General features: G+C 40.3%; 1 protein-coding gene across 1 annotated transcript in view; it reads right to left on the bottom strand.

Moving 5' to 3' along the window:
* Nucleotides 1–19,565, bottom strand: part of Tnip3 (TNFAIP3 interacting protein 3) — a 65,078-nt gene that overhangs the window by 29,295 nt on the left and 16,218 nt on the right. The window contains exons 4-9 of the mRNA XM_059257054.1: nt 17,906–17,983; nt 15,052–15,117; nt 13,459–13,557; nt 12,139–12,141; nt 11,126–11,251; nt 7,984–8,100 (exon numbers count right to left, since the gene is read on the bottom strand). Of these exons, the coding sequence (XP_059113037.1) occupies nt 7,984–8,100; nt 11,126–11,251; nt 12,139–12,141; nt 13,459–13,557; nt 15,052–15,117; nt 17,906–17,983 (489 nt within the window). The remainder of the gene's footprint in view (nt 1–7,983; nt 8,101–11,125; nt 11,252–12,138; nt 12,142–13,458; nt 13,558–15,051; nt 15,118–17,905; nt 17,984–19,565) is intronic.

Here is a 19,565-nt window from a genome sequence, read left to right as displayed (position 1 = left end):
ATTTTTAAAACCTTCACTTATAGAGAATAAGAAAGCCAGGGACAAAATACAAATTTAATATTTTCTAATGGATTGCAAAAGAATGTTCAGGTATCTTGGGAATGCAGCCAGCCGAAGTTCAGGAGGCCAAGCAGGACAAAGCTTCCCTCATGCTGAGGCTCCGCAGAAGGTAGTCTCTACATTACACAGCAGTTGCACTAAATGGATTAGACTTTTTTCTCACTTAAACTTTCCTAAGTTTGCACTTAAATGTTGATTATCAGGGAATAAACCAGCTGCATTGAATAAATGATACTTTATTGTGTTGGCTAGTTTTATATCAACTTGACACAAGCTATAGTCATCTAAGAGGAGGCATCCTCCATTGAGAAAATGCTTGCATAAGATCTGGCTGTAGGCAAGCCTGTAGGGCATTTTAATTAAGGCATTGTGGGCGGTGCCACCCCTGGGCTGGTAGTCCTGGGTTCTGTAAGAAAGCAGGCTGAGTAAGCCACCAGGAGTAAGCCAGGGAGGAGCACTCCCCCATGGCCTCTGCATCAGCTCCTGCTTCCATGTTCCTGACCAGTTTGAGTTCCTGCCTTGGCTTTCCTCAATGGAGCTTGATTCGGGATAAGTAAACCAAATAAACCCTTTCCTTCTAAGTTGCTTTTGGTCATTTTGTGTCATTGCAGCAAGACACTTACTGTCCAAAACTGCCAAGAAAATTGCAAGCCGCTGTCTTTGTATTTAACTTCTTGGAATAAAGGAGCACCAGCTCTTCCAGTCCATAAGATTGGTCTAGCTTTCTGCTCACTCCCACTCTGATTCTTTTTTCCCATTCTCCCACAGATAATGCAGGCTTGGGCACAATTATTTAATTCTCTCCTAAATACAATGCAAGGAAAATTAGCCAACTTGGAGAATTTGCAAGGCTGCCGCAACAGCAATTTGTAGTGAATAGCAAATACAAAAAGTAGCAGAAAAGCTCAACCATCCTCCTTTATTTAGTTCAGTTACCAAGAAAGGCTGCCTCCCCTGCAGCCTAACCAACCTCACCCCTCAGGCACCTAGGCTCCTGACTTCCTTGGTCCATGAAAGAGCTACAAGAGGACATGAGATCAGCTCTGTTTCTTTATCTTCTCATTTATTTTTAGATGTCTCAAGTAACACATAGGATAAGTGATGTACTCCCTGGCTTTATACTCCAGGAGAGCTGCCAAAAGGAGGTAATAAAGTGTAATCTTACCAACATTGTTAGATGTGATTTAATTCAGGCTTAGATATAAAGAAAGACAAATTAATCTTTTAAAACTCACCTTGAGGTTTTGTTACACCGATTTCATTCAACAGAATACTGTTTAAAACGTAAGCCTTTACATTGCCTTAATCAAATATTGGCCTTTTTTGGTGATGATTTTATGATCTGGAATTCCTTGCCTCTTCTAATCGACAGGATAAGTTTACTACACCACAGGACATGAATTTCTTCCTTCTTCCTGTTAATGAAGGTTTGGCAGCAGCAGCCAACCATTTCTATTCCTACATAAAGTTGAATTATTTTTATACCTTGCATTTCACAAGAGTATCCGATTTCCCGAACTGTAAGGCTAACTCTTTTTCCTTATGTTTCCCACAAACTTAATTTACTTCTACCTCCTTGAAAGAAAAGTTTTAAAATAATGATTGCTGAGGTTGAAAAGGCCCAGAAGTGTTTCTAGTGAAGGCTGAGGAGCAGGAGAGCAGGTAACAAAGAGAGCGAGTAGATACGACTAGCAACTGACCACATCAGGGAAAGATTCAGGTCCAAAAGAAGACAGACATCATCTGCTCCCACAAGAGCAAGATTTTAGTTATACTCCAATACAAAAGTACCAGGGTTCCAGGCAACCAGGAGAAATTAATTCTCTAAGTGCTTTGCTAGGAAAACCCTACTTCAATATCAGAGTTGGGGCATGGTTACAGACATTGTTCATAAAATCTCTAGGCAGGGAGAGTTGTCTGGTCATCCCAAGATGCAGAGAATGTGTTACCCTTCCACATGGATGAAGACTCTGCCCGTGCTGGCAAAGCAGAGTAGAATCAAATACAGTGATCATAGGGGTGGGGAACATTGTTCCTCAGAAGGACAGCAAGAACACTCTGGTACCAACTTAGGCTGATGGTCCAAATCAATTCCACTTACAAATAATAACTCAACTGTCCTGGCAAACACACCTGCAAAGAACTTTAGTGAGCTGCTATGTCTTGGATCTTCCAAGACAATCATTTTAACTGGAAAAGGCCAAAACTCTTTTGCATGTACCTACAAATATTCATCATAATTCAATACCAGTTTATAACTGAAGGGAACATCACAGTTTTTTGGTTTGGCTATATTTGCTTTGTTCATCTTATATGTAAAAAAAAAATGTACTTTGGGTGGTATCGTATGTGATAATTGAGAATGACTCCTGTAAAATACTTTTGTTTAAGAAATTAGAGCTCAATGTGTTATCATTTACATAATCTATTCATATCTATATGTCCTGTGCATTCAGTGTTCCAAGGATAATTATAGTGAACGTGGACCAGGGTAACACTGCAAATCAGAGGTTATGTGAAAGAGATGCTCTAATTTCAGAGATGCACATCACTTCTACCAAAAGAGATTCCTATATACTCCTATGTTGGAACAGGAATCCTTACTCACTGCATTCTCCCATGGATGATCTACTGGCCCTGGGATTTTTGGTACCCATTGGCTCTGCAGATGGAAAACTAGGCCACAGTTACAGGCTGGGAGACACATCTGGGGAGAGCAATAGGGTCAGTTTACTGCAAGAAGGTAAAACTGAGACGTCACACTGACACTTGCTATATACAACCAGCCTTTGTTTACATTTGAAGGCCTAGCCTAATCTAGCATAATATTTGGTCAAAACGATAAATGTCAATAAGAACTTAGGTATGATAGAAGTGTCTCATGAAGTAAGTCTTACCCAAGACGGCACTATCATTAAGGAAATTGGAAACACTTGAGAAGTACACGCAGATGGCTTTGTTTGTCAGTTCTTTCCATAGAGGGGACTTACTAAAGGCAAACTATATAGACAGAGATGATGGAGTGAGATTCTCAGGAGGAAATTAGTAATGAAGAGAAATAAAGTCTGTTTTAGAAAATCAGTAGAGTAGGATGCTTCAGTGACAGGAAGACATTCTGTTCTCTAGGGACAAAGTCCTTGATGCAGCTTTCCAGGCTACACTGTGCCAGTGACTGAGAGAATCACCTAAGAATTGACTTTCTCAGGTGCTTGTGGGTTTGTGAAGGAGTTTGCATTTGCTAAAACATATTCTGACACATCCTGTGTACCTGTGATATACTCTGAGAAGCACATGGGTTCCGTGATCTCTGTAGAGCATACTGACACATCCTGTGTGCCTGTGATATACTCTGAGAAGCACATGGGTTCCATGATCTCTGTAATTCCTAAGTACTATCTATTCACTGACATTTTTAGGACTATTGAAAATGTGGATGGTTCTGGACCATCTACTGCATTACTAGAAAAAGATTTCATTGGCACCACAGGAAATGTGGGGAAAACCCTGTGGATGAAAGACAAGAGGCCTTATGTATGGGCCGAGGCATCCATTTTAGTTGCTTGCATTTCTAGTTTTTCTTTCTCCATCTGACAAGATTTTATCTACAGAAAAAAAGATATTATTCAGGAGATTTTGACCCAGCTATGAATAAACTGCTCACTCAGAAGCCCAAGGGTGGGTGTGTCGCTAGTAGTAATGCCAACAGAAAGGGACTGCCCCTGCTTGTGATATGTTGACTCTATCTTGAAATTCCCAAGTGCAAGTTAGAAAGTCAGATAACTTTAAGTTGTTAAACAAATTTGTCAGGTCATATCATTCTGTCTTGGTAAAGCTATTTGGATATAAATACAGAAACTTCGACCGCTTGCTAAATGAAATGGGAGTTGGTCAGCCTGACACTGAGACCCTCTCTCTCTGTTGAGAAGTATGGTATGTGTTATCACAGGACTGCCACTGCTCTGTGCGCCTTCTGTACAGTCAGCAGCCTCGCCAGGCCTCTCTGCACCATGTGATAGATAAGGTATGCCATTCAGAGTCACACTGCGTTGCTTTCTGTCCTTTCACTATTTAAGGTCCAACTTCATTTTGCAAAGTCAGCAGCCTGGGATCCTTCCATATCTGACACACCCAGAAGAAGATGCTTTTGATTTGTTACTCAAATCATTGACATCCTACACCCCATGCTCCACATCACTATAAAGTATGGTTACATGTCCTTGTCAGTACATGTAACAAGACCAACTTGTCTCCTGCACTTCTTTTTTAATAAATTCTATTACTGTTTTACAACAATGAAAGAGACATTAAAAATGTTAGGCTGTCATAGTTTGAAAAAAATTCTGATAGAATTAAGATATTTGATCTGAGGATGTTTCTTTGCTTACAAACACAATTATGCTATATTGTTCTTAGACAACTAATTGTTTTATTGACATAAATAAAAAATTACAGATGTCATGTGAATAAAAGTTAATAGTTGATCATTCTCCATAATGTTAAACAGATGGATATATGTTCTTGACTGGACCAGAGCTCTGTAACAGGAAGTACCTTGCCAAACCTCAATACTGAGTTATCACCAATCTGAATTTAATATAGTAGGAATGAAATATGGTAGGAAATAAAATAATTCGTGCTTGAACAAAAAGAATTAAAGTAGCTTCCCATGTAAGAAATAAATGAGAGAGTAATTTGTTCACTAAGAACAATTAGAACTTTTTACCCATTGTTATGTCACTTATTAGAATGAATAAATGATTTTCACAAAATTATCTAATTATATTTTGATCCCTTTTAACTTAATTTTTTCTTTATTGCGTAAAATAATTTCTAAATTCTTATAAATGGTTCTGCCAAAATAACTCACATGTAAAATTGGGAATTTCATGTAAGTCCTGGAAAAGAAGTCAAGAAAGCAAAACTTAACTCACAATCTACTGTGAATTAAGGAAAGAATGATTATTTCTTGCAAGACTGAAAAGTTTTGAAGCTAAATGGCCACCATAGCAGGTCTCACACCAATTCCCTCCTCACTGGAGGCATAACACAGCTTCCAAGGAAAATGTTCTGGCTATTTAAGTATAAATCAAATTACTTAAAGTGTGTGTGTGTGTGTGTGTGTGTGTGTGTGTGTGTGTGTGTGTAAGATATTAAAATTAAAAGGAAGTCATGAAAGGATGGAGAGAAATCTTAAAGGAGAAAGGACAGAGGTAGAAAGCATATGGGATGAATGCATGGGACATAAGAGAAAGGAAGCATCTGAGAGCAGGGAAACATCTGAGAGCAGGGAAGTATCTGAGACAGAGAAGCATCTGAGAGTAGGGAAGCATCTGAGAGCAGGGAAGCATCTGAGAGCAGGGAAACATCTGAGAGCAGGGAAACATCTGAGAGCAGAGAAGCATCTGAGAGCAGGGAAGCATCTGAGAGCAGGGAAACATCTGAGAGCAGAGAAGTATCTGAGAGGAGGGAAGCATCTGAGAGCAGGGAAGTATCTGAGAGCAGAGAAGCATCTGAGGAGGAAGAACACCAGGAAAAGGGAGACAGGCAAAGGAGGGGCAGATGAATATATTAATGAAAATATAATGAAATCCTTTACAGTGTATGTTAACTTCAAAATTAATAGAAACATGATGTTGGCTACATTTTCTTTAATTAACGTCAGTATTTACTCATAACAGTAGTTTCCTGAGTCTACTTTTAATATATTCTATTGCACTTGACTTGCTTACATTTAATATACTCTTCATGAAACTTGCTTCCTTGGAAGTGCACCAGTTCCATTAACTCTGGAAATCCACTGAGGAAAACCTGGGATTTCACTAGTCATGTTCATGGCATTTATAAATATGTATGCATTGGAAGGCAGACACATTCCAGCACAACCCTTCTAGGAAAAAGGCTTCAAAACAATTTGCCTGTATTTGCATAGTAGGTAGTTAAACTCTCAATTCTACCAAGACAAATATTATAAGAAAAAGATCAGAAGAATTCTTATTTCATAAATAGTCTGGGACCCAGTGTCTTGGGTAATTCTTTAATATACTTAAGGTAAAAGGAATTTCTAGTAGTTTCTATCTCCATATAAGAATGTATGGAGATGATTTCATCCCCAGTAATAACCTCTTAAAATACCGAGTGTTAATCACTAGAATTCAAAAGGACTTGAGGTTTAAAAAAAAAAGAAAAAGAAATTAAAAAAAGAACACACATACGTTTGCCAAAGGTTCTTTGGTCTAACCTACACCTGAGAGTTCAGTCTTTCCAACAGAGACTGAGAACTTATTTTTTCTCTTAGGTATATAAATTATTTTTTAAAAGAAGGTACTATCTGTGTTTTTCCAATCTAAAGCTTTCTTAATCTCTGTTCATGAATATTCCCTCATGGTGGATATGGAGATACCTATGATTATAATTTTATCTTTGGTTGTTTGGAGAGCCAGTCTACAAATCTTTATTCTTGAGCACACATTTGGAGCTCAGATGTAAAGAAGCACGGCTAGTTTTTTTTTAATTAAAAAAAAAGTATTCATTTTACATACCAACCACAGATGCCCCTCTCATCCCTTCTCTTCCCCCCCACCCCCGGAGTCCCCTTCTCCTCCTCCAAAAGAGTAAGGCCTCCCATGAGGAGTCAGCAAATCATGGTACACTCAGTTAAGGCAGGACCAAGCCAACATGGGTGGTTTTTAAAACTTGTCTTTACTTACTATTTTGTTCTATCTTCGATCGTGGACCACTGGCCAAATTCAGGCACTGCTGTGGTGGAGTAAGTCAACTGTATCTATGAAGGGCTTTCATGTCTGAACACTATTTCAAGTTCTAAAACAGAACTAACTGACAATAACTCCTAAGTGAAGCCACAGAATTCCATACACCACATGTACTTCATGTGGCACTCAGTGGTGTGACCATTATAGTTGTTCAGTTAGAAACAAAAATGGTTAAAATGTAAATTCAAGACATTAGCGATACAGAGGAGATGGGCTTTGGTTTCCTCTTTGCTATTATGAACCAATGTATACCCGCCATTGTCTGCATCAAACCTGAACTAAACTATTTACCCAGATACTTTTCCTTGCTGGGAAAGAAGATCAAACCTTACAGTTTAATTTGCAGATCGTCTATTTCCTATGATGCAGTAATGAAGTTCACTTGGTGAGCTGGAGAGATGCTGAGGCAGTGGGAGGACGAAGCTGAGATCTATCAGCAAACTGTTGGTCATCTAGCTAGCCTAATTGCCAGTGAGTACATCAGAGAGATGGGGATTGTTTTTCAGACGACACTTACTTACTGGGACCTGCAGGATGACTCAGTAGGTAAAGGGTCTGCCTCTGAGCCTGAAGACCTGAGTTTAATGCCCAAGACCACCCACACAGTGGAAGGAGAACCAACTCCTGAATGTCCTCCTCTGATTTCCACAGAAACCATGTGACATGTGTGTTTGCATACACGCATACAAATAAGTGCCATTTAATAGACTATACTTACTGCTCAGCCAGCCAGAGGCTGGCAGCTACAATGGAATGGTCCTACTGCTACTATTCTCTGTAAAGGTCCAGAATTTGAGATAATAGTGTTGTAGAAATACAGCATATCTACATGAGACTCTCGAGACTCATTGCTGACAGAATTTCACACAGGGTAATGCAGTTGTCACTCTGTTGACTAAGTGATCCTGGGTAAAACCCTTTCACCATGTGAAATTCAATTCCCTCTTTTGTGAATTCTTCTATGAACAGTGGGGCTGAAATAATCCATCTCCATTTTTCCTATCAAGTTTTAAAATTGAAAAACTCTAAGTAAGAAAACATTTACTACCTTTTTAATCAAAAGACATGCAAACATGTCCAAAGGCCCACAAACAGTGAGCCCTATGTTCTCCCCATGATCACACCACTTCCCGCCTCGGCCTCGGCCTCTTACCTGCTGCTTGTGACTTTCCACCTTTGGCCTCAGCTCTGCATGGCTGCACCTGCCTTTACACTTCCTTGAGCCCTCAGAAAGAGAAGAGCTCCCGATTGCCAAGGCGTCCTGAAGAGCCTATGTTACAAATGAAGCACATTGTTGATAGAAGGTTTACAATGACCTTAGTGTTACTCGACCTTTGGGGTATCAAAGAAAGCAGACATATCCTCCCTGGGCACTGTCTCCAGAGATTCTGAATCCACAGGTCTAGTGGGGATCCAAGAACACTGCTATATAACCACTCCATATCTCCAAGGAAATCCTTACCACTTGACCATTTGTACAATCACTGCCTCCAGGCTCTGCTGTTTCTCTTCTGTTCTGTCATTTTCCGGCACTCTATTCTCTGACCTAGACAGCCATATTTATGCTTTACCAAAACATTTGTTTACTCATGACTATATATGGTGATATGTGCTATAACTTTATGATTTCACCATGGCATGAGGAGACAAAGAGAAACTTGTCATTGCTAGTGAATTCTCATCATTTATCACCAGCCTGTAGTGCTTTATGTTCATATTTGGATTATGCACTCTTGTTTGGAGACTTACAATTCATGACGAGCTTAATAAAAATGATTTTCAACATTGTGATAGGCACTCTCATCCATGAGTTCCTCAGCACCACCATTTGACAGCTTACTCATTAGTCAAGTCAGTACTCTAGACATAGAAAAGGTCCCTCTCAGAGGTCTATGAATTCATGTTCTCTGTGAAGAGCTTACAAAACTTAGAGAGGCTGATGGATGATCTCAGTGACAGTGCACTCTCCCCACTACTACACAGTATGGTCATAAAGGCAGAAAGGGAAAGCCAGCTTGTAGTCTTGAACACACTTGAATTTCCTACTGATGTGTCTTGGAATCTACACATACCAATATGTGTAGGAGAAAGATCTTTTTTTCCTTCTTCCAGGAGAAAATTAGAGAAAGAACAAAGTCGTGAAGTAAGGTGGTTTTTATCTTAATTTACTTGTTTACTTTTGATGGTGTTGGGGATCCTTACGAGTGTGAAACAGAAATGGCACTCAGTCCTTTTGTAACATGTACAAGCTACATAATTCAAGGAAAATCAGAAAAGTTGGGTATAATTTAAGCATGTCAACGATTGTAGAGAGAATCCAGAGAGGGTGACATAATGAATGACAATGATCAAATGTGCTAATGAAATGCCCAGTACCCGCAACTAGACTACTTCTGTAGATATCATATTTTAATTTCCTGGTTTACCCTTCAATGCTATTCAGGAAATTTTAAAATGAGTCATGAATGAAATGTGAGTTGAATCAGCATTTGTTGGTGCTTTCCAACTTCCTTGAACTTGTTGTAGATTAGTCATTTTCACTATCAGTTCTGACACACTAAACGATCCATCCATTCCCCAAATGATGAGGTGGCAGACAAGCCAATGTTGGGCAGGACAGCACTAGCTGACTAGTCTCAGTTCTCACTCTGGTTAAGTATCCAACGTTTCTGTAAGAACTTGATATTGGCAAAAATCCTTGGGTATTTTATTCCAAACAAAGGAACTGAGTGAGTACAAGCATACATTTGAAAAGCTCATTTTAATTACTTGTGTTACTGTCTGTTCCTGTTCTCATTTTTAACCTTGTATCTCTGCTGAGTGAGTGGGTTAGCAGGTAGCTAAAGATTGGCCCCAAAGTTGTGCTCTGAGGGATACTAGAAATATCTCCATATTCATTACAATAGTAAAAAAGAAAAGGATTCATCACAAAATCCAAGCATCTGAACTCTTAAGAGTCCTGAGGTCTAGTTCCCAGCACTCACATCAGGCTGTTCCCAATCATTTGTAACTCTGGCTTCAGGAGATCTAGTGGCAACTTCTGGAATCTGAGGGCAGTTCCTATACATGGTGCATATAAAGATAGACTTGTGCTACAAGCAGACCTGATGCTGAATCTACTTTGTTAGCATTCTGTCAATGATACCAGCACACATCTCACCCGGGGCCTTTATTAACACCTCTGAGCATGGGCTGGCATGCAGTCTAACGTTACAGGACTGAGCATATTTTGAAGGCTGTCAGCTGTTCTCTTTTGCTGTAGAAGATCATTTCTGTTACTTTGGTCTTGAAATTCCTAATTGAATGATGTAGATCTCAACTCATTCATATATTTCAACATGCCTGTGTTTACTTTTAGCTTAGCTCTGAGAAAACAACACTATGGGGTTTTTGTGCTGAACTATTGTTCTTATTCTCCAGAATATTATGTTAGTTTATTAATCAACCCACACATATACATATACACATATACACAAACATATGCCCACATACACATACACATATATACACTTCATACATGCACATATCACACATATACACACACACATATATATACATACACACCTACACATATATGCCTACCCCACAATATCCACATACCCACATATATACTTAGACACACACACACACACACGCACACGCACACACACACTCACACACACGCATATATATATATATATATATATACACACACACACGTACACACACAGAAACAGATGCACACATTCACACACTCATCATCATCCTTTTACAATTTAGTTTCTCCTCTGAGCTTGTCTACAAAGCCACGTGTGTGCCCCAAAAGCCTTGCCTCTTTCTGTTACCCGTTCCTACTCACAGTGGGTTCAGGCTCACTCCCCAGACAACAGACATCTCAGCCTTGAGCATGCGTCTATGCATCATGCATGCATCACACCCAGCTCCATAGCCATCACTTTAAAGAACAGCTTGCTTCCTCAGGAAGCTTTTGTGGTTGACCAAGAGACACGTTATTGTTCACAAACACCCAGTGCCATTACGTGGTTCTTACAAAAATTAAAAAATTCTTACTGACGTCTATAATTTCTCTTCATTTCTCCTTTTCACAGTCCTTTGCAAGGACATAAATTCCCTAAAGTGCCCTAGCCAAATGTGGCTGGCCGCAGGCTGTGGCTAGGAGCTCTGTGTAAACCTGAGAGAGTGTCCTCAGGAGATACAAGAGAGATACACTGTGGCCTCCATTCTGTTGTGACCCAGCAGGACTCAGCTGCTGCCTCGGCTATCAGTTTACCCCCATGCTTCACCTGCTCTGGTACCTTATTGAGTCGTTTAATTTCACATGCATAATGTTCTTTCTTCCTACTCTCGAGAGCATTATTTTCCTTCAACAGCTTATTCTCCCTCTTCAGCGCTTGCAATTCTTCCCTTAGGCTTTCCTTCTCCTTATGAAGAAAGAGACAAGAAAACATGGCCAGGATCAAAAATCACCAAAGGGAAAGATAAGACAGAAATCCTAAAAGACTGGCTGTTTCTAGCAGACAGTCATCCCCCAATCATAAGCAAATAGGACCTGTAAGGTTTTCTCTAACATTTCTTTAAGCAATATTCCTGGAGGACAGGGTTACTGAACGGATTTTCCTTTATCAAAACTTAATAGTACTGTGGTGATCCCAGGGAGGAAAAAAATTAAAATTCTAATCCTTATATTCAATACTCAAGTCAGTGGGTCTGCACAACAATCTACTTCCTGTTCCTAAGGGACTGGTTATAAACATTTAAAAGGCCTAAAAAGGAAAAGAAAAAAGAAGTCACTGAAATAAACTGGTACTAAATAGCTCAAGGCCCCCTGTGCCATTCTATCCCAGGACAAGAGCAATAAATTTTAGACCAATAAGGACCTTCACTACAGATAAATATTCAGAGCACAGCATTGTCCCAACTACCATTAAAAGGCAGAAATCTAGCCTTCCAGCTGCCATCATGCCTTGGTGTCTCAGACAGTCTCCAAGAAATTCACCATTTCAAACAACTGAAAGTCCTAATTCATGTCTCTCAGCTCTTCATTTTATACAGAAGATAGCAAAATCTGGTGGAGTAAATTGGATTCTTAATGAGAATCCAGTCTAGAAAAATAAATATTGCAGACTATAGATAGCTCAAGATCAAAAGTAGCTAATACAGGGATTCAAATGCTATTTCAGTCACATTCCAATATAGTTATTAAATTTAAGAAATCAATTTTAGGCAATTTATTTTCCTTGAAAGTGAAAACATCTCATTACCACTTACTTTCGTAGGCTGACCCTATGCACTTAGATGAGTCAATCACTTTCTAATTTAGCAGAGGTTAAAAGAATATTATTATATTACATCTAGAAAATGCTCCCAAATACATGAGGAAAATGTTACTGAAATTCCAAGCTAGGGTGTAGCTGGAGAAGGAAGTGAGTGCGTGCTTCATGGCAGAAAGGGATTTGTCACAACCATTTCCTGGTTCACCCTGACAGTAACCTCAGTCAGCAAGGTAAGCAAACCTGGGCTATGGTCTGGGAGGTATTGCTCCTGGCAAGAGCGAAGACACTCAGGGAAGCACTCATGCCCTCCTGGTTGACTGTCAGACTACTGAGATAATGCCCCCAAGGATTTGGGATTTCCCCAAGAATCTCATGTTGGAAATGAAGCCTGGTGCTAGCCAAAGAGATTTTGTGGGGTGCCGACAATTTGTCAGACCATCTTGCCGGGAAGACTGAAGCAGGACATGACAATATCTGATAAGAACCATGCCCTAACCAGGACTGCTTAGTAGTGGACCCCTCTTCACCTCTATTTAAAAGTCAACCTCATGTCAGGACGAAATCTCCTTCCTCTGCTTTTCATGATTGTCTCTTTAATTTGCCTATTGAGGATAGTGGCTGAGCCTTGCCTGTCAGGGACACCAGGACCCAGACTCCCACCCTAGAAGCTCTGTTAACAGTATTGTCAGACTTCTGCACGTTTAAATACATTGCCAGTACCTCACAACGGTAGTGGCCAGACTTCCTGTGAGAATACATACACTTGTTTTTATTCTTACTATGTCTTCAGAGAGCCGTCATTAGAATTTAGCATAACTTTTATATACTTCATAAAGTCTAACGACTGGGGGAAAAGCCTGCATCAAAATAAACCCGTTCCTACTCATCCTTTCAGCCTGGAGCCGGGGTTCAGGTCCCCGTGTTCTTAGGACTGACCTGTTCAAGGCTAGGCTCCAGATACTGAATAAGATAATGAGTGTGAAGTGGTTTTTTACGTGTTCTGTGTACCCGGATGTGGTGAAGTCCATCCCAGCACTTGGGACACTTAGACTGGAGAATAGAAGTTCAAGGCCAGCCTGGAGTCAGTAGCCAATTCTGGGTAAGAGAGGTAACACTCGTGGGAGATTTAGTGAGACTTTGTCATTAACAATAAAAGGGAGTCACAGGAGAGGCTGCAAAGCCCTGGAAGGTTCTCACCCAATCAGCAGGCCTCTAATTTTCAAGTCACTGAAGGCAATGCACAGCCTGCCCACTCACCCACCCCAGAGCACTGAGCCTGCGTGTGGTTCCTTAGAAAGGAGCTGTTTCTCACCACCCTAAGTTGCTCAATTAGAGGCCAGTCGCGGGCTACCCACCTCTATCTGCCTGTCGCCCTCTGCCACGCTTTGTTTCTGTTTCTTCTCTAGGATGTGGATGTCTTCTGTGGCCGCTAGTTTCGTTTTCAGCTCCAGGACCTTAGGGGTTCAGGAGATAATTGCAGACAATCACACCATGATCTAGCCCAGTGCACTTGAGAACAGGGGCTCCCCACCCTGCATGTTTAGGAAGTCCCCCAAGGAAAAGCTCTTCCCTAAAACACATCAGCATGTTTGCGTGTTAAAGGGGGTTTGCTCTACACAAAAAAAGCACACACTTTACTCCCAAATGGCGTCTTGCTCTCCCCTTCTTTCTCCAAACCGCCTCTACTTCCAAAGAATGGAGGAGCCTAGCTGGAGCAGAGACTGCAGAGGCCACAGGTGGTCAGGAAGTGGGTAGAGCTGTCTACAAAGGGCAAACCCACCAGGACAGGGTATCTGCTCCTCCTCCAGACAAAAATAGAGTCTTGCGCTAGCTAGAACCTTAGACATAGGGGTTCCTCCAATTTGACAATTGTACTTATTCTCTTCTCTTGGTTCACTGGCCAGTCTGGGAAACTGCGGAAACATTCTTTCTGGGGACATTGTCGTTAAAATTTGGAGCCACGGACTGGTTCAGGATGGATAGAACAAGGTAGCCAGACTACTGCTGTGGGACACGATCTTTCCTGTTTCCAAATTTAATTCTTCTGAGTATCAAATGAGGAAGAAAATGCAAGCGCTGTTGCGTTTCTGTGGTCAGTTTTCTTCATTCTAAATTATTTAGGGGAACTTACTTCCTCTCTTCTGTCTTTTTGAAAGTGGAGTGCTTTCAAATAATAATGACTTTAACCTATTAAAAACTTGCCTGAACCAATGGCTGAGGGGTCACCAACTGGATCAGGCCCTCTGAGTGGGTGAGATATTTGATTGGCCTGATCTGTTTGGGAGGCATCCAGGCAGTGGGACCTGATCCTGTGCTCATTGCATGAGTTGGCTGTTTGAAACCTGGGGCCTATGCAGGGTCGCTTGGCTCGGCCTGGGAGGAGGGGACTGGACCTACCTGGACTGAGTCTACCAGGTTGATCTCAGTCTGCTGGGAAGGCTTTGCCCTGGAGGAGGTGGGAATGGGGGGTGGGCTGGCGGGAAGGTGAGGGGGGTAGGAGGGGAGAGAACAAGGGAATCCGTGGCTGATATGTAGAACTGAATTGTATTGCAAAAAAAAAAAAAAAAAAAAAAACTTGCCCCGAAGGTTCCTTTGTGTCTAAAAAGCTTCTCCACAGGCATGTGCTTTAAAGGAAGCAGAAGGAGGCATTTCCCTTCCATTCCGACTGTCACCACTGGCTAGAAGATAGCGGATTCTCTGGTAGACTTTCCACTACTAATCCGACCTCAGCCTCAATAACAACTCAGAGCTGGGAGCACTCACTGGAACGCTTGGACTGAACCAAGGCTACATTTCCAGCAACTGACTGACATTGTATCCACCCTCAGTACCAAGGGGCAAATCAAGATGATGGAACTCGGTCCCTCATTTGCCAGAAGTTAGGGATCCACAAAAATCTTTTCGACCCTACCGGGATTAAAGAAAATCCCAAATGAAGAGTTTCCTACCTTTCTTTCATATAACTCTTTCATATTTCGGAATTGTTGGTCCCATTGTTGATTGACTTCCAGGAGCTGAAATTATTAAAATTTGGTGATTCAACAAAAGCTTTCCCTCCATTGGGAAGTTTAGGAAACAAGAGATCACTGTTCGAACTTATCAAGATTTTAGAAGCCATGGATGGAGGCAGCACTCTTGGAAGTTCTGGTTGGATGGAGATGGTTTTGAGGCAGGCTAGAAAGAGAAAATTGTGAGGACATGGGTGGGAGAGGAACCTCTCACCCCATTGTCTGGTGGAAGCCTCTTTCTCATCAGCTAGGCTACATCAAGACCTCCACCGTTTACTGTAAGAAGTCTGTATAAAGACAAATTTCCTTTTATAGAGAGAGGTTTCAGGTTAGATTGCTAAAACAGCCATGAACCATGCTGGAGGCCTGAATGTGAATGGCTTTTCTCTTTTCCTAGCTGTAATCTCCCTAGAAACCCCGTTTACAGTACAGTGCATGCCTTAGCTTCTTCTGTGCAAACCTTATGATCTACTGTTTGATTTTATCACAGTACAGTCCATCCAGGGCACCTTGAGCACCATCTTGTAACCTCTCTTTTCAAAACAAGACAGAGGGGGAAGGAATCTATGCAGCTCTGTGAGTTGTAACTTGAGTCACCAAAATAGTATGCAATGGCTACCACTAGGAGTATAAGCACAGCTCTCTTGTGAGGAGCCCATACCCACACTCTGGAGTGTACCTTATTCTTTCCCTTTCTATTAACCTTTTGTAAGTCTAACTTCCTTTGTGATAGACTCAAGTTCATACTGGCTCATCCAGAAATTCTTTTCTGTGGTGAAGTCAAAGATCTGGTTTCCTCTGAGTGGTGGTCCCTACAAGCTAAGGGGATACCTCAAGCTGTAGGTAGCAGTGCTGGGCTGTATCCCCCACAACTCTACCGCTGGCAATTTAGATGGACACATTTTCATAACTGGTTCTTGACTAAACAATTACTAAGTGTTAAATCATGGCTTGACAAGTCAGCTGAGGCATTTATTAGAAAAATTTCAACTTTTCTTGCTTATTTTAGGTTTCATCTTTGTTTAGTTCAACCAGAATCTGATAAAACCTTATAAGTATTTATTTTTGTAAGAGTTATTATTATAGGAAGACTCTCTTTCCATATTTTCCTGTTTGTTTAATATGGCTAATAAATGCATCTTTGTGACAGCTTTTTCAAATAATTTATCTTGAAGTTTAAACTCTATTAATTGGCAGTCATTTGCTTGCAGTGACATGCTTTGGGATGTAGACATTTTTTAAATTTAATTTTACTATTTACTTGCTTTGTTTCTTATAATTTATTTATTTTTACGTGTATTAGTGCTTTGCTTGCATGTACATCTGTGTGAGGGTGTCGGGCATCTTGGAACTGGAGCAGAACTGTAATGGCTGTTGTAAGCTGCCATGTGAGTGCTGAGAATTGAACTTGAATCCCCTGGAAGAACAACCAGTGCTCTTAACCACTGAGCCGTCTTTACAGCCTATAGATATATTTTTGATACTTCCTGGATGAAGGGACAATAAAATATTTTTGAACCTGTGGATTTTCAGGAGTAATGGTTTTTGTCATCAGACAGTTAGAAATACATTTAAAACTCTCTGCTAGCCAGAAGGAAGAAATAACATCCTGGTCTGTATTTCTTTTTCTTGTAAGAGAGGTTCACAATTCTGTGTTGAAAAAAAATCTTAACAATTAGCAGCATGAGGCAGATATCAAGAGAGTAGTCACTGTGTCAAAAAAAAATACAAAACTTTTACTTAAATGCAAAACAAAACAAAACAACAAAATCCTAATCCAGAGTGGCAGTCATTAGATTATGCTTGTGGTAGAAACTCTTAGTTACTTAGTATTCAGGTGTGTAATAGTCTATGAAAATAGTCGGTCCATTGCCATGTAGGACTATGCCATAGAGACGCTATTCTGCAACAGTTTAGTGATTTTCCAGGACACAGTATTACCCAGCATCAAAGAGAAGAAGGTGCCAAGGAGGAAAACAAGGAGGATGAAATGCACAGAATGAGGCAGCAAATGGACCAAATGTGGGATGCATCTACTTTGCTCTTCACCTCCTCTGTCAAGAAGAGGAAGGAGTCCTCGCACCCATTAGAGGCAGAACACAGTACAGCTAACAGCGTCTGCTAATTTCCAGCAACATTTTAGAAATCATCTTTCTTCTAAGGCAATGTGCTTTTTAAGATCAATTTTTAATTTTTATTGTATGTGTTTGAGTGTTTGGCCTTCATGTATGTGAACCACATGTGTGCTTGGTGCCCTCAGAGGTCACAGAATGTATAGAAACCCCCCTGAAACTGGAGTTACAGATGGTTATGAACCATCATGTGGGTGCTGGAAACTGAACCTGTGTCTTCTGCAACAGCAACAAGTATCTTAATTACTGAACCATCTCTCCAGCCCATAAGACAGTGTTTTGTAGCCTACAGTCATTTAGGTGCTCAACACAGAAAGTCACTGAACTTAAATTTACTGACCATAAGCTTTTAGCAACTCAAATCTCATCATAAGTCAGTTTGCAAGGTCATAGGTGATAAGCTTCCATGATGCAAGTGGTGGAAATAGCAACAACTGGGAAAGTAGGGTTATGATTACCACATTGATGACATCAACACTTTTTCACTCATCATCACACAAACCATGATTTCTAAGAGCTTTTCCTTTTAAAATAGTGTGGTTCAGTATTCTAGAGATAAATACTGTGATTTAATGACAGAGATAAAAGAAACTAAGGATATCTTGTTTTATTCTCAGGCTTAATACATGGCTACATGACTTTGTCCAATATTTCTACATTACCTCTTGCCTCTGTTTTTCTAAGTGCCTTATCTTTTGTTCAAGAGAACTTGTCAAGTCCTTTCTTCTTGATGGAGCACACTTTAATTAAAGAAAAAAAAAAAGATTGAGATTAAGCAGCCTATAAAATAAAGAGAAGAGACTCTGTTCTTCAAAAACATCATACATTTAGCCAAATCCTGTGTTTTGTAAAAAACATTTGATATGGGGGTTGGAGATATGTGTCTTGTGATATAGCCTATGCTTAGTGGACACACGGCCCTGAGTTTGACTCCCAGCACTTAATATACAAAATTCTCATCACAGCGACAAGCTGTTGTACCAGCCTGATATACTATCTACTATTCATTTATTTTAATTAATTACTAAAACAATTCACTAATAAATTGTAAATGAGCAAGACTAATACATACAGCTAAAATGCATCAAATTGGTTACAAATTACAAGTAAATTTACTACCTCTATGCCATGGCACAAGTATGTTATAGAAGTGGGTAGAGATTATCTGGCCCTATGTATTTTAGCCAGCCTTTTTGGGCAGGGCACTAGAATACCAGTTTAGACTAATAATAAATTATAGCATAATGAGGACTAATAATCTTTGTCTTCAGTTACTTTTCCCACAGGGATTGAGATAATTATTCAAAGAGGAGGCTAAAGTTCTAGAAACTGCCCACCATCTAACAAATGGATGACCTCCAGGAAAGCTCACAGAAAAGACTGCTTCCTTGCTGTAACTCAGTAGTCTACGTACATCCCATCCAAGTCATTAAGTAATTCAATGAATAGGGTGATCAGGGCGGTCCTGAATTCTATGCTTAGCTTCAGGCACGATAGTTACCATGAACCACAACCCTGAAAGCCATTCATGAACAACTAAGAAACATTGTCCGGACTTACTGGTCTTCACCAAAAGTGGTCAGAGGAAGTGACTGTTGGGCAATCACTTGGGGATTTCAAGGACTTTTTCCATTGGAAACAATTTATAAAACTAGTTTTCTAACTTATGTCTCAGTATTTCAGGGTTTGATAATATCTTACACAGACTAGATGCTGTTCTTGTTTTTAAATTTCTCTTAATTTAGAGTTGGGTTCAACAGACCACATTTTAAGGACAGTCTTCTGTTGGTCAAGAAACAGGGTGATACACCAGCTCATTACCTTAGGAAGCATTTAGCTAAACATCAAAACCTAAGTGGCAGCAATGCCAGGCATTCTAATTGAATTTTCTCTTGTGGGGGATGGATCTAAGAAACCGGACCCATTCTGGATCAGAACTGATAAAGCATGAAGTGGCCTCCACCTGGAAAGTCCTATAAATCCATCTTACCCAGCATGCTTTGAACTTCGAGAGGCAGAGGTGCCCTGAAGTTGATTCTAAACTAGTGGTTCTCCCCAACAGAGTGACAACATCAGAGGGGAGCCCTGGAAGTGTAGAGCACTCTGAGCACTGTTCCAGTTAGAGGGCATCACAATTCCCACTAATGATGTTTCCTAACATCCAACATCATGCTTGGAAATGTGAACTTTAGATCTCCTAAAATTGTTCTATTTGTGATACAAAAATTGTGAATAGCAAACATTTACATGGTCTTGCTTGCATACTTTAACCCCCAGGTAATTTTCTCTATGCAAAAAAAATTATAAAACACATTGATTTTG

This window comes from Peromyscus eremicus, chromosome 3 (assembly GCF_949786415.1).
Source record: "Peromyscus eremicus chromosome 3, PerEre_H2_v1, whole genome shotgun sequence".
NCBI classification, from domain to species: domain Eukaryota; kingdom Metazoa; phylum Chordata; class Mammalia; order Rodentia; family Cricetidae; genus Peromyscus; species Peromyscus eremicus.
Note: the sequence above shows the minus strand (reverse complement) of the source record. Positions and strands in the feature narration are given on the sequence as shown.